Source organism: Chenopodium album, chromosome 7 (genome assembly GCF_948465745.1).
Source record: "Chenopodium album chromosome 7, dcCheAlbu1.1, whole genome shotgun sequence".
In the NCBI taxonomy this organism is placed as follows: Eukaryota; Viridiplantae; Streptophyta; class Magnoliopsida; order Caryophyllales; family Amaranthaceae; genus Chenopodium; species Chenopodium album.
Window position 1 is genome coordinate 67,243,774 of NC_137840.1, and position 15,713 is coordinate 67,259,486.

The window sequence follows — 15,713 nt, forward strand, 5'->3', positions numbered from 1 at the left end:
ATGAAATGCTAGCCATAGCAACACTAGCCTTCGGTGCTTGTTGGCTAGTGGTGGCGTGGTGCTGCTTTGCCAAATTCTGTAGGCACAGTACAGGAAAACTCCTAAGCAATTGAACCTCAATCCAAGTTGAGCTTACCTTTTAGAGTCTCAAGGAAGCTCAATGTTCTAAGGTCAACGAACTTGAAGCCAGAGCTCAAGGACTAAAAACTCAAGGTGAGCCTATTTAGGCTTGGTGTTGACTTGGGTCATTAGCGCTCCTTATTAACTCCCTAAGCCTAATCTCCACAAAATTACTTGTCAATTGAACTTCAAGGGCGATGTGAGCCTATCTAGGCTTGGTCTTGGCCGAGGTCCATATGACTAGTTGACTACCATCGTGGGCATCGTCTATGGCCAAAAATCTATTCTTACCAAAGTAGTTATGGTTATTGGGCCATCAGTCTAGGCCCTTAAATATACAGTAGCTTAACGATGTACACTGGCCCAAAAGAAATTGAGTTGAAAATGATTGTAATGGAATGCTTTTCTTAATGTTCTTATCATTGTAGATCAGTAGATAATACTCCGTAGAATAACATTGGAAGCAAGAAGTTTACATAAATGTGATCAAATTTAGTTGCAAGAAGGCAGAAACCATACTATATCAACAATGCACAGAACATTTTGGCCCTATAACAATTTGCGAACAAATGAGATTTCTTGCAGCCTGCTGGGCCGGCATCACAAAGTCTTATGAAGATGTTTACCACATCTCGTCCAAATGCGAAATTCAACTGATTAATCCTGATGAATCTGCTAACTTGTTACGATGATGACGTGAGATTAACTATGCTCAACTCCTTGGAACTACACTTTCTAGTTTCTACAAATATTTTGGTGATCGGTTTATTTAAAATAATATTATAGAGTAAATCTACTCTATCAGGTAAAACCCAGTAATAATGTTATACAACAGCAGTCATGAAGCACTTCAGTCGAATAGAGAAAACAGAACTTGGAAGTAAGTAACCCAACCAAAGCCTCAGACCAAGGATGACCCAGAGGAAAACCGAGAAAAAAGCAGCTGGTGGTTGGAGTCTGATGGAGACATGCAATGCCCAAACGAGGGGCAGGGTAAGATATAGAATGACATTGGAAGCAAACCAAAACCGCCTCTGAATCACCCAAGCAGATTACAGAGTCAGCAAAACAAAACAAAGAGCTACGTGACAGAAATTTAGCAATAAAGGGATCCACCAGCTAGATCCATGGCAGCAAGAGTGCAAGACCCACAATCAACAGCATCATCTCTAGTAGTAGAATGGACAGCAGCAACACCAACCACCAACACAGTTCCACAAGCAATACCCATACTTCAATTAACTAGTAGCGATAACATCTTTAGACAATTGCCAATCTACAGCAGTCGGCATTGACCACTTTGATCTAGCATGCAAAGAAGAACAATATATGTTCCTCCATAGAAACCTTCATCTAAATGTGGCCCAATATTTGATGAAAAGCTTAGACCCAAAGGAAATCTCAAGTCTTCAACCTTGCAACAGCAGCATAAACACCAACAAAATTTACTGCTCTCAGAAGCTATTGTCTAGTGGAACAGGAAGCAGAATACACCAGTTTACCACTTCAAGACAGAAAAACATGTGAATCCCAAACCGTAAAAACCAGATTGAGGAAACCACAGTCCCTAACCAATATATCCTTGAAAGGTGGGGATAACACAGCCTAGGTGGTCAAACTAACCATGATTCTGTTCCATATTTAGTAATAAATAAAAATGCAAAGATAGGGCTGCTAACAACTTAATCAACATGATTGAAGGTCATTGATGAATCGTGAAACTGGCCCGATGATGAAATTCTCCATCAGTACTCAGGGGTCTGTCTGCTACTGAATAAGTGAAACCAAGACAAGAGCACACTAAAAAGCAGATGGGGTCCAAAGTTGAAAAGAAATAAAAAATGATGTACAATGTCTAGCTTACTAACAAAGGGAAAAGGAAGAGAAACGATCAGCTTCAAGATTAAAATTGGATACAATGCGGCTCAAATGGACATGAGAGGCAAGGCTGGGTACTAACTAGGATTGTTCTCTCTCCTCTCACTCTTGGAGAATAAATACCTATATAGAGAGAGTTCATGTCTTCAAGCTGAGACTGAAGTTTGTCGAAATTATCTCCTTTGCTGAAGAAGTTATAATGTCCCTAAAAAATGCCATTCACTAATATACAAGGCCAATGCAAAAGAGATTACTATTCCCTGCTACATGATAAAAACAATTGATTCAAGTGCGATTGTCATATGCTTTATCTTTATCCATGTCAGAAGACTCGAAAACAAGCAGTGATTAGATTCATAATTAAAACATCAAAAAGCTCCGAAGATAACCAAGCAATCAGAACATGCTTACCGAACAATCCATAGCAAATTTCTCTAACCAAAATACGAGAATCAAGTGAGGTAGAAAATTATCAAACCCATGTCATAAAATTTATCCCATAAGGTTACAAGGATGCAATTCTCAAGTAACAGGAAGAAGAGCTCAATACATGAGTTTAAATAAAATCAATCTAATCCATGCAAACCCAGATCAGGATTGACAGCTGACCAGCTGTTTGAGCATTGATATCATTGGCCTTCACTTTTTACAGATGTGAAACCACATGATAAAAGTGAAAGTCATGAATGAAAGTAGCCAGAATCATTGAACTACCAAAAAGTAATACTAGTGAAAGCCCGAGCGGAAGATTAATAACAGTGTATCTTTGCAAAATTCTGATACAAACAACAAGCATAAAAATTACAGAATAGGTGGTACCTGATTTGAAATAATGGTGTGATGGAAGAACTTCAATTTGATCGCATTAAATCAAAGCCAAGTGATAGAAAATTTCTTCTCTAAAGTCTAAATACCAAAAGAAGATCCAAAACCTGTGCTAACAAGAAATTTCTTACCAATATCACCAATTTCACTAGCATATGGAAGCACAAATTTCTCGATGAATTTCTTATCGCTAATCTTACATAGAGTAGTCGGCCTAGGCTCCTTGTGAAGTAAATTCTTTGACAAGAGTACATTGATGATATCCAAGCGAGGCTTAATCCTAAAAGCAGCACTATAAATTAACAATTCAGAATGCTGAACCAAATATGATACATCAACACTCCCTGAGCTAAGAAACAGCTTGGAAACCTCCAAAATCTTCCTCTCCGATATAGTAAGCACCTGAGGTGTTCTTTGAAACATGGACAGAATATCGTCTTCTCTAAAACCCAAGGTTTCAAATAGCTTCACTTTGGACGCCCATTTTTCTAGCGTCATAGAACTCACAGCCCGAACACCATGAATGTACATTTTCGAATTTCTTCCCAACCCCAACGAATCAACCCTCCTCATACAATCCTTCATAAAATCAGGTTGCACCAAGAAAAACCTAGGAAAACTAAGAAGAGTTTGCCTAATTTGCAATTTGCTAATCCCACATTTCTCCATCAACTGAATGTTAGGCAGCAGACTTTTATCCAAATCATTATTAAGAAACCAATTGCAAAGCTTTAACAGCTTAATAACATCACAGTTTGAACCCAATATACTTTGCAACACAGAAATCGCCAAAACGACACGTTCAACTGATCGAGACAGGGTCAATATAATCGGAACAGAACACAATAAATCAACCAATTCATCATCTGAGAAACCTAAATCCTTAATTCTACTGACTTTAACACCAACAGACTTGTTAATATCAACAGCAAGAACACGAGGATGACGTACGACTAATTCCTCCAACTGGGTACCCGAAATTCCTTTACTTTTCAAAAAATCGAGAACTAAATCGGAATTTTTATAGTCCGGGGTCAAACAAGTAGCTGTTTTTGAAGCATTTTTCTGAGAGAAATTGTGGTGAGTAATCAAATAATTCGTAAATTCGCAATTGGGTTTTTCAATTTGGGTCACTTGAGTTGAGAAAAATGGGAAATTGGGCAGATTGATGAAATTGGAAGATTCATGTTTGAGTGAAAAAGATGTTAGGGTTCTTCTTAAAAAATGAAGAGTCATTGTTTTTTCTTCAGGAATGATTAGTTCTCCAACTATGAGGCATTGAGCTAAACTGCTAACATTCGTAATGCGTAAATTCAGCAGAGAAGAGAGATAAAATGGATGAGAGACTTGCCTGACTGATGAATTGGGTGAAGCTTCAAATGTTGTTCTTCGATCTCGTTTCAAATTCCCAGATTCACTGTGTTTGGATTTGCGCAGCGTTTACTCGTTTAGGGTCCCTTGAGTTACTAATTACTTGGTTAAGCCTAAGGAAGGTTATGACTTATGAGCATAATACTAACCGGGTACCCGTACCGTTAACACTAACGATTTGGGTACCCGATAACCAATAACATTAAAAATGATATTTATTAGCCGAATCAATAATTTTGGGTATTCATGATTTTCGAATCGGTTATCGAATACCCAATATGATATTCAATAATGAAAATTTAGGCTTGAAAATTTAGTAATTATGATATCATTCAATACTAATTAACAATAGTACCACATGATAATGACCATACTAATAATAGTACTAATCATTAAAATTATGAAGTAAAGTAACAGTTTAGATATTGGATAAATAGATTTAAGTAAAAAAAAAAAACTTATTTATCGGATCAGATCAGGTAAAAGTTAATTTTAAAATGATACCTAATGACCATACCCAATAAAAATTTATCGAAACGGATACCCTAACTGTTATGGTTATCGAAACGAGCACCCTAATTTTCGATTTTTCGGATAATTTTGCTCGGCCTTGCTAAGTATAATGGACTAGCGGTCTAGCCGATCTTAACAAGTAAACACATCACGCGAATTCATGAGTTTCTCTAATGTGTGCTAGATAACAATATAGACAATAGAATACTTCATATGTAGAGGTGGTTATTGGACAGGGTAGCCCAATGATAATAGGGTCAGGGCTAAGCTTATAGGGCTTTTAAAGGACAGGGCTATTAATGGACAGGGCTCTTATTGGGTAGGGTCAATATAGGGCCAACATGTTTTTTCAATTTAGTTGATAAAGAAAATACATAATGTAAAAATAATTATATAGATTAATTTGTATTCATATGTATTTAATAATGGCTTTGTCCAATATTTATTTTAATTGATATTTTGTAGGCCCGCCCATTATCGACCTGCAACCCGCATTGGCCCGACCCTATATTGACCCTATAAAATGTGACCCTCTTTAACCCTGACCCGCAACCGACCCGCACCGACCCTAACCCGACCCGACCCGCCCAATAACCAGGTCTATTCATATGTAACACTCACATATTACAAAATATATAAATTTCAAAATAAATTTACGTTATATGAAAAAGACCATAGTTGGTCAGGAGTACCTAATATTGTACTCCCGGGCTCATTCTAAGAAATTGGATAAAAAGACCATTGTATCTCTAATTAGAAAGTCTACGCGAACTAATTTGATGAAATAACAATTAAAGAAAACGAAATAACAAGAAAACAAACCACTCTATAAGAATTCCTTCAAAGAAGAAGAAGAAAACTCTCTATGATAAGGGTCGAAATTAAAACATTATTTCTCTATCCATTGTCAATCTTCCTTCTCTCCATTTCAACAAGCACATATAGATCTTCAAATATATTGATTAAAGCCTAAATTCCTTATCAATCATGCCCAAAACGAGAAATTCTTCTTTGTATGTTCAAATCGAACATCAAATACCTAAAAGTCCATTCAAAGAAGAATTGTAAATTATTTCACTAATTAGGGTTGAATTTTAGCTAATTTTTCACACTCATAAGCAATAGGAAGAAGCACATGTTCACCTTAGGTGTTGATAAATCTGCATTCTCATCAGGTGGATTAGTAGAATTTTCATCATCTTGCTTCCCAAAAACAAGAAGGGTTATTTTGATTCATACACTATGTTATTTGGATTCACATAGTGCTTTATTTTAATTCATATACTATGTTATTTTGATTTACATATCATGCAATATCATTTTGGTTCACATGTTGTTTTATTTTCGCATAGCATGTTACAAGCTAAGGAAAGATTGATTGAATGCGCAAATCAATTAAAAAAATTGAGAGAAAATAGAGGGAAGCAAAGCGCAGAGTCTGAGAAATTTAATAGATCAAGAGAGTAATGAAAGAGGGGAATACTAAAGTTTATATACCTAATAATGCAAATTGCAAATACAAGACGCATCATCATTTTTAAAACTTTTAAAAAAATCGGGTGTACTATAATTATTGTACATCCATATAAAGATAACCTAAAGTGATTAAAAGTTACCCCTGAAATGAATAAAAGTTACCCCAATATGTCGTTAAAGACTTAAAATAACCCAATTCAAATAAAAATTATCGACGCTTTATTAGTAAAGAATCACATTTTAAATGACTAAAAATCAATTATTAGTGATTGAATGTAATTAAATTACCTTTATAAAACTTTTCTTGTTGTTGATTTATATAAAAATTTTATTATGTTTAAAGTTACCCAAATAAAGACAAAAAGTTACCCTAAAATTAGCTAAAAGTTACCCTTATACTGCTCGATGTACACTAATGTTAGTGAACCGGATGTATACAATATTGGAGTACCATGCCTAGGATTATGATATAAACTAGTTTTTGGCCCGGGCAATGTCCCGGGTCATTATATGTATATTATAAATGAGGTTTTATAATAAAAATTATGTAATAAAATACAAATATAGATTAATTTAGTTACATTTGTTGTAAATAAAAGTAGTAGTCTAGTACAAATAGTATAAAAATATTTAAGAAAGATAAAAAAGATGATCTAACAACAAATGGAACAATATCGATCGGTGACTTGAAAACGAATTTCTGGTGCAACCAAGGTGCTCAATTGTATTCGTCGACATGAACCCTAAGGTTAACACACCACTTCCACACAAAGACACTTTTGAGTGGAAGGTTTGAATCAAGTAACTTATGGTCTTATGCCCAACAAAGAATGTGTTTAGACTATTGTGCTTGATGTATTTTTCAAGTTTAAACATCAGAAAAAGACTTCTTCTATTTATAGAGAAACATGAAAGGACATAAACGAAGCATCCCAAACATCAAAGGAGGTGAATACTCACCCTAAACATCATCTTAAATTGAGGGTTATTAGAGATACTTATCAAGATAATAATTGTGGTGATTAATCACCTTAAATATCCTCTTAAATTGGGGATTAAAAGAACTACTCAATAAATGACATGACACCACATCATTTGGCTAATCATGATGACACGTTATATATATATGTCACAAGCATTGTTATTAAAATTCCGATTTAAATCTTAAAATCTTACGATTCATGTATATCATACAATTCGATTTACGATTTCACCCGATTTTACATATTTTTCTGAAATAGCGAAATCCTTACAAGTAACAAACATGTTTAATAGGTTTTTATAAATATATATAGTCAAGTATTGATTGCTTAATGGGTAAATAACTATTATCTATCAATAATTAGGTTTCAAACTCATAATTTCAATATATTTATTTAAATTTATATTTGACGTCTTGATTATGCATGTCGGTAGAATCTTAGGATTCTACGATTCGATTTTACGATTCGATACTAATAGCCCCTTCCAATTCAAAGTAGAATCCCGATTTTAATAACTTTGGTCACAATAAAATCCATTTGTCGCTTACGTGGCTTGACACTTGGCATTAGCGAAAAGCTAAAACGCCAAGTGTCACTGTCTCATGACCTGTTTACGAGACCGACTTTATATATTAGTGATATAATATGATATATGATATAGATTGCGTTGTATCGCAAATGGCCTTTTGATGCAAGAAATTAAAAAAATTCAAGAGATGGGTGATCATGACCAGTGATGGATATGGAGAATCTGTTGGGCCTCCACCACCGGTAGGGATGACCTCCATATCCAATGATCCAATCCAAATTTCAAAAAGATGGCAAAACACTATGTTTTATGACCCATTTACACGTTACATGTTTCAAATGAACATGCTCAATCAATAAGGCCTCCAAGGCCCCTCGTTTGCATTATTAAAAAAAAAAAAAAAAAAGAAAAAAAAAAGGCCTCCATTGATACGTAAATTATGTGTCACTAATTTGTTAGTCATATTACTTTTAAGTATTAACATGCCTAACTACATGTGCTTTAAGCTTTACGTCAATTTCTTAGCAATTTTTCAAACACAAGAAGCTTCACCTTGTCACCCTCTTAACCTCTTTATGTTGTGGGTGTTCATCATACACGGATACACTTATTATTGTTAAATTATACTTACCCAAATTTAGGGGCATAAATTCATATAATTTAACTGGGTTTGGTTATGCCTAGTCAAGTTAGTTCAAGTTTGAATCAGGCTAAATCATTGTAATTATGTATTTTAGAATATAAATCGGGTCCCTAATCCTTCGAATTTAGTTAAATCCAATCATTTTTAACACCTTTACTCACTTTTTTTCTCTTTGAATTATTAATCTAATTAAGAGTAAAAATAACTTGTGGGACTTGTAACTTTGTAAGTGACAATATGTTGTTACTCAATTAGAGTTTGAGTCCGTTAAAGTCCTTGTTCGATAAAGAGATTATAGCTTATTAAGCTCTAATAGAGATTTGACCATCTTCAAAAGCTAATGTGAATGTTTGGTAAAAAGCTTATTAAAAGAGCTTTTTGGACTCAACTCTTTTAAAAAAAACCTCATTATAAGACTTTTTTGAAATTAGCTTATTGAACAATTAGCTTTTTAGATATTAAATACACTCAAATAGCTTATAACTAACAGCTATTCACCAAAACATTTTGTACACAATCACCCAATTAAACTAGCTAATGTAACCCGCTAATCAAACCTGTTAATTAATAATCAATCAGCTATCAGTTAATTATCAAACAAGACTTGTACAATCTTTTCTTTCTACTTCATATTCTCAGTAGAAGGTTGAGTGACTACATATATATGAAGTTTAATACTATATCTTATTGCCTCGGATGAACATAATCTTGGTCTCAAGGCCATGTTATCCGCACCATGACATAACTTATGAAGTACTGTAACTTTTTTTCTCACATCTCTACTTTTAAATGTTTTAATTTGTGATATTTTAACCTTGAATAATCCTATATTTTCAACAATAATCCACTACCAACAACAAGGCAAAAAGTCAACAACAATTAGATGGGAGCTTAACTAAGTGTTTAAAAAAAAAAAAAAAAAACTAATTAAAATAAATTAATAAAGCAAGAATCTTCCTAGGTCCTTTATCAGCTACATCGGCCCCTACCACTAAACCACACCATAATTAGAGATGATAAAAAGTTAATTAGGGGAAGGTACAAGTTTGCATAAAATCAAAGCCAAATCATGGTGATTAAAAGGAAATATTATAGAGTATTACATTAACTAAACATACTTATTAATGGTCCCCTCAATTTTTATACTATCTATTAATAACTAGTTTCCTTGATTAAGTTGTAATAATTCTATTTATGTAAGAATTTTTAATTGAAGGGGAAGTGTAATATTGAACAAATTAGGGCCTGTTCATATTTACTTATTTTCAGTTCAGTTCAGCTCCAATCAGTTCAGTTCAGTTCAGCTCCAATCAGTTCAGTTCAGTTCAGCTCTTAATTTCCCTCTCTCATAAAATATTCATTTTAGCTTAGTTCAGTTCAGTTCAGTTCCAATCAGTTCAGTTCAGTTCAATTCAGCTCCAATCAGTTCAGTTCAGTTCAGTAAATATGAACACGCCCTTAATTAGTTGAAAAGTTCATTTGGGTGCTAGTTAGTTTGTTTTTTGTGATAAAGAAAAGTGGTTCCCCAATTAACATTTTCATTAATTAAAAGTTATTGTTAAATCACCAAAAAAAAAAAAGAAAAAAGAAAAAAAGAAAAAAGTTGACACCTAAAGGAGAAAAATTTTATGCATTTTGGCCATGCTTGGAACAAAGACCATCTTATTACTAAGGGGAAGTATTGGTTACTCTTAATTCTTAAACCTAGCAAATAAACCTATACTTGATTACCCGACCTCTAAACTCTACCCTAAATTACTTGTTCCTAACTTGACATAACTCAAACCAACCGAAATATTGTTAAGAGGTACAGTATTTATTAATGGATTTTTAAAGGGTAACAAATAACAATAGATAATTTGAAAAAAAATAAATTGACAATAAGTTCGAATATAACCTAACCTAAATCAAACTAACCCAGTTTTAAACTATTCGTCAAACTAACCCAGTTTTAACCTAACCTAAACTCAACCAAGCCCAAATTGACTCCGAACACCTTGATTACTACCTCTGATTGATCATTAGTTTTGGTATGGATTTAGTCGTATAGGATATTTGGTTCCTCCAAATTTTAACAAATAACAGTTCACCATCATTATTAATTTGATTTAGCCATAAATTTGCTTTTCATCAATCTCATGTAGAACACGACTTACTAAGCTCCTAATCTATCCTAATGATCTTCAAAATAAACTAGAACACTATGATTAGCATATACTACAGTAATAAATGGTGGTAATGAAAATTATGGACTCTATAATTTTGCAAGTAAAGTCTCTTGTCAATATTATGTATTGACCAACTTTATCCCGAAATAGTATGTATTATCTTATCCATTCATCACCATTTTTGACATTTTAGAGGTTATGATGATAGGTTTTGAGTGTTAATAAAGTATGCATAAAGAAAAACACATTTTTAAAGGGGGATAATGACAATAATTAAACATTGTGATAAAAACCTTGTTCTAAACATTTCATAAATTCATTACCAACATACTACAACAATTTATTTATCATCACCTAGCTAGCTAGCTAAGTACTAACCAATCTTTAATTAATATTATTGGGATTCCTAAATTATTCCTAGATAGTCATCACCCATACATGTTACAATTGGACATTAGTTCTGTGTAACTAGCTAGTTTAGGTTATAGATTATTAAATAATATAAATATCTGCTACTGATCAATCTCACACACATAAGTATCAATACTGCTCAATTTAACCACTGCCCATTGATATGTAAGGTCGATAAATATTGGACATTAACATAAACTTCTCCACCTTAGATATGCAATGACATAATATATAATAGCATTTGGCCCAATACATATAATAATTCAATTACTTGAGCCAAAAGGTTTCAAAATAATTCAAAGCAACTCAAGTTACAAAAACTATTCCTAACTTAATGATCAATTTGGATAGGGGACCATACTCCCAAAGCTTTATTTCAAGTGCATAACTTCAATCCTATCATATCCCATCATTACAACATTCTTGGTTTGATAATCAAATCTACTATTCTCAAAATTATGATAACTTTCGGTGTTAGTACAATTTTACCGATTTTCTCGGCTAAAAATTACCTTGAATAAGGTTAAATATTACAAAATACAAACAGTAAATTGTCGCATTTTAAGCTTGAGTGCTTGACTATTTGTCTTTATTATTGACCATAATAATTTATAATTGTGCATGTGTGAAGTTAAAAAATGCGATTAAAACTATGTTAATTATTATCATTAGAATATTTTCCATTTGTGGCCTTTTTAGTGAACTCATAAATTTGCCATTAATTGGCAAAACATAACCCCGTAGCTTTAGTAATAACTTAAGGACCACAAACATACCTAAACACGGTAACGCAACACAAGCCAATTCAATCTTTAGAAAAATGAAATGTAATTAGGTTTAATTTTCATATTCCTAGTGTAATTGTAGATTAAGGTTGATTTATTGATGAGAATTAGAACGAGCGAATCCATAAGGACTATAGAGTAGAAGTAAACTAATGTTGAATCTAAAATATTGCTAATGAAATTGGGACACACCCATTATTTAATCACTAATTTTATCAACAAAGTGGTTTTCTCGGACAAACCTAAAGGATAGTTGATTTACATCAACAGTGCAAGTATTGAACTAATTTAAGGCAATTACTGTCAGTCTGTCACTACTTAATCCATACTGAAACTAGAATCTAAGGGTCTGTTCTCTTAAGTTGAAATTTAGTTCAGTTCAGTTCAGTTAGCTCCTAATTTCCTTCTCTTATAAAATATTCAGTTCAGTTCAGCTCCTAATTTCCTTCTCTTATAAAATATTCAGTTCAGTTCAGCTCAGTTCAGTTCAGTTCAGCTCAGTTCAGTCAATGAGAACAGGCCCTAATACTGTACATTTACTTTATTATATCGACACGAATAAAACAATATTAAGATTCAAATTATATTCGGGGTATCTTTTTTTTTTTTTTTTTTTGACAATAACAAAGGCAAACACAAAAAACAACTAATCTATCAAGAAATTAGAAGGTAATAACTCCGTCGATTTTCTTAAAATATTTAGGAAAAACAAGAATCTAACACCATAAATTTCACAAAAATTGGATTATAACAGCACAAAATTTTAAACTTTTATTATAAAACCCAAAAAAAAAAAATCACCACCATCTAATAGTTTGTTTGATGAAATCCTTTCAAGAGGTCCACGATGAACACATGACAATAAGACATTGGTTTAAAGAAAAAGATAAATAATAATAATAATAAAAAAAACCCCCTAAACCCTAACCCAGCCACCAGCCCACCACCAGCGGCTGTGACTCCTCTGTCGGAGACTCCCACTATTGCCGAAACCACTTCCCTCATCAGCGCAACAACCCGCCATCACCCCCCACCCACCACAATCCCTTATTCATCGTCAAAACCACTTTCCTACACCGATGAAAAGGAAAGGTCGCCACCACCACCTCCTTTCCCTATCTCTGTCGAAACCACACTGGCCACCAACAATCCTTTTTGTTGGTTTAAGGTTCGTGGTTTCACGACGCCATCAAGGGGTGAGATATGGATCTGGGCAAGGCTACGGAGGAATTGGGCATGGTTTTCTCCGGCAGTGGGTGGTTTTCTTCGGCAGTTGTTGTGGTGATGGGGCTGTTGCTAAGTGATGGGGTGATGGTGGTGGTTCGCTGGTTTTTGGGGTGATGGTGGGGCTTGCCGGTTTCGACGATGAAGGTGGGGGAGAAAGTGGCGGCGGGGGCTGCCGGTAGTGGCAGTGGTGGTGGTGGTGGTGGGGCTGGGATAGGGTTTAAGTTTTTTTTTTTTTTTTTTTTTTTTTTTTTTTTTTTTTTTAACAAATAGCTGAGTGACACGCGTCTAAAGTGAGCCCCAGTTAGGGGTGAAAGTCCAGTTTGCGGTTTGGATTATAGCCAAAACTGAATCCAATCCGAATTAATTCGGTTTTGAAAATCTCAATCCGAATCCAAACCGAATTAAGATTCAATCCAATCCAATCCAAACCGAATTAATTCGGTTTTTCAAATTAGAATTCAATCCAAACCGAAATTTGTTCCCTTCTTTTGCAACATTCAAATCCGAAACTCGAACTTTACCCTGAAAATTCCTACAATTATTTCTTGTTAACTACATTCTTTGTGAGAGAGTAAGATATTGAGAAAGGAGAATTGAGAATTAGGTTCTTTTTTTAAGTTTATATATGAAAGGGGAAAGTGGTTGGATACTTTGAAAAAGAAAATGGGCTTAAAGTATTGGGTCGAAATTCGGTTTGTAATTCGGTTTTCAGTTTTTTTAAACCCCAAACCGAATCCAATCCGTAATCCATATTTTTTAATTTTTCCAATCCGATCCAATCCGAATTAAAAAAAAACCAAACCGAATTACTAATTCGGTTAGGTTTTCGGTTCGGTTCAGTTTTAATCCGAATTACTTTCACCCCTAGCCCCAAAAACGGATTGGTGAAATCTATTTTTTGGTTTTTTTTTTTTTTTTTTTTTTTTTTTTTTTTTTTTTTGTGGTGCTATAAAAATGTTTGAGAAGTGGTGTTATAATCCATTTTTGCAAAATTTGTGGTGTTATTTTCTAATTTTCCTAATGTATATTTCATTAAAAATATCGAAAGTAGACTTTATGTGGTTGTTGACAAAGCTTTGGGGATTGACACCACAAAGAGGGAGTGATTAAATAAAAAAGAGAGATAAATAAAGTATGATTGGAAGATGAACAATGCTCGTGGGCACTAAGCTTCCGTTCCTCTTTCAACATCCTTTACATTTTTTTTATAAAGCATTTTTGTAGGAATTACTATATTAATTATTTATTATATCTCTACTTATTTAATATATTCAAAACTTAAAGTAAAGGCCAAGAAAGACTATTTGTATAATCTATATATCCCCAATTCCATCCTTTCTAGACAGTGCAAAAGTTGTTTTTCTTGTTAAAACCCCACATATATTAAAATCACATGCCATCTTAGCTCATTCGACAAGTTTAGTTATCTTTTGAGATGCAAATATCCTATCAATCACTTAAGTTAGCACGTATGGACTAAACACTAAATAGTTACTTCCTCCATTTTTCTTTAGATGCAACACACCCTTTAGCACGGTAATTCAGAAATGTGGGATTTACATGATATAATAAACTTTAAAATAGGATGAGTGGTTGTTAGGAGTGTAATTTAGTGGGCCATGTGTTTTAAATAAGGGAAATAATATAGTTTTTCCCTAAAGTAACTTTTCTTTTATAGTGTGTTGCATGTATTGTGACATTTCCTTTTTAGGGAAGTGTTGCAAGTAGAAAAAAAGCGGAGGAAGTATAGGAAAATAATACTAAAGCTCGCTCTTTACCCGTTGCATATTGCTTTAAGACTTGTGTATTAATTTAAGCCTTTATAAATATTGTGCTTGCCTTGTTTTAAAACATCTCCTCCAAACCAAGAGAACCTCAAAAAAACGCTTTCATTGTCGTCGGTTCCGCTTGTGCCCGCTTCGAAATATCGACCGTCACAAGCCCCGACTTCGCACTCATTGGTGACATGTGCTTCCTTGAGATACCTTTGGCTCGTGTTGATGTGTGCTCACGTACCCTTTCCGCTCTAGGCTTGCGTCCCTGTCACCAAAAGACAATATTGTGCCGCACGATCCAGTGTCAGATCAAACACTCGAACCGTGAAGGTTTAACCTAAATTTAATTGAATAATTCTATCATGTTGCATAAAAATGAAAACTAAACCGAAACTAAATAGAAAACGGATACACGCGTGTGTGTATATATAGAAAACGGATACACGGATACACGACTAAACTTCTTTTAAATGGTTTTTCACCATATATATACCCTTGAGTTTTTTTATTTATTCAACATATACCCCTGAAAATTTTCAAATTTACCATATACCCCTGAGTTGTTATAAAAACTCACCATATAACCTTAATGACAACAAGATGAGTAAATTTGGTTAATTATTCACCGAACCCATCTTAGATCTCTCTCCCCATCCTCGAAACCACTCCTTTCCTCTTCCAATCCTCAAAAACATTCCAAATATCCATAATTATATCCGTATGATTGATTTTGAGAATGAGAAATAGAAACTCAGGGTGGTTTTGGGGTGGAAAAAAAGAATGTGAGCGGTTTCGGGGGTAGGGAATGTATTTAGGGTGGTTTCGGTCATAATTAATTGACGGACAAAGTTAACAATCATTAGTCATTAATGATATACAGTATGATGTATTTTTGTGAAAACTCAAGAATATAGTATAACGAATTTAAAAAGGTTTAGGGTAAAGTTAAAAAGTTGGTTATTTAAGGTACATATCCAAAGTCAATAAATCACTCTTTCGTAGCTGTCAA

General features: G+C 33.8%; 1 protein-coding gene across 1 annotated transcript; it reads right to left on the reverse strand.

The window, feature by feature from the left end:
- Positions 1-1,822: 1,822 nt before the first annotated feature.
- On the reverse strand, positions 1,823-4,059 carry LOC145640551 (transcription termination factor MTERF8, chloroplastic-like). The gene is made up of 4 exons (XM_081691805.1): positions 2,913-4,059; positions 2,585-2,640; positions 2,122-2,203; positions 1,823-1,920 (listed from the first exon to the last, which is right to left on the reverse strand). Exons 1-4 carry the CDS (start codon positions 4,057-4,059, stop codon positions 1,823-1,825), a joined length of 1,383 nt encoding a protein of 460 aa, XP_081547931.1.
- Between the last annotated feature and the right edge of the window lie 11,654 nt (positions 4,060-15,713).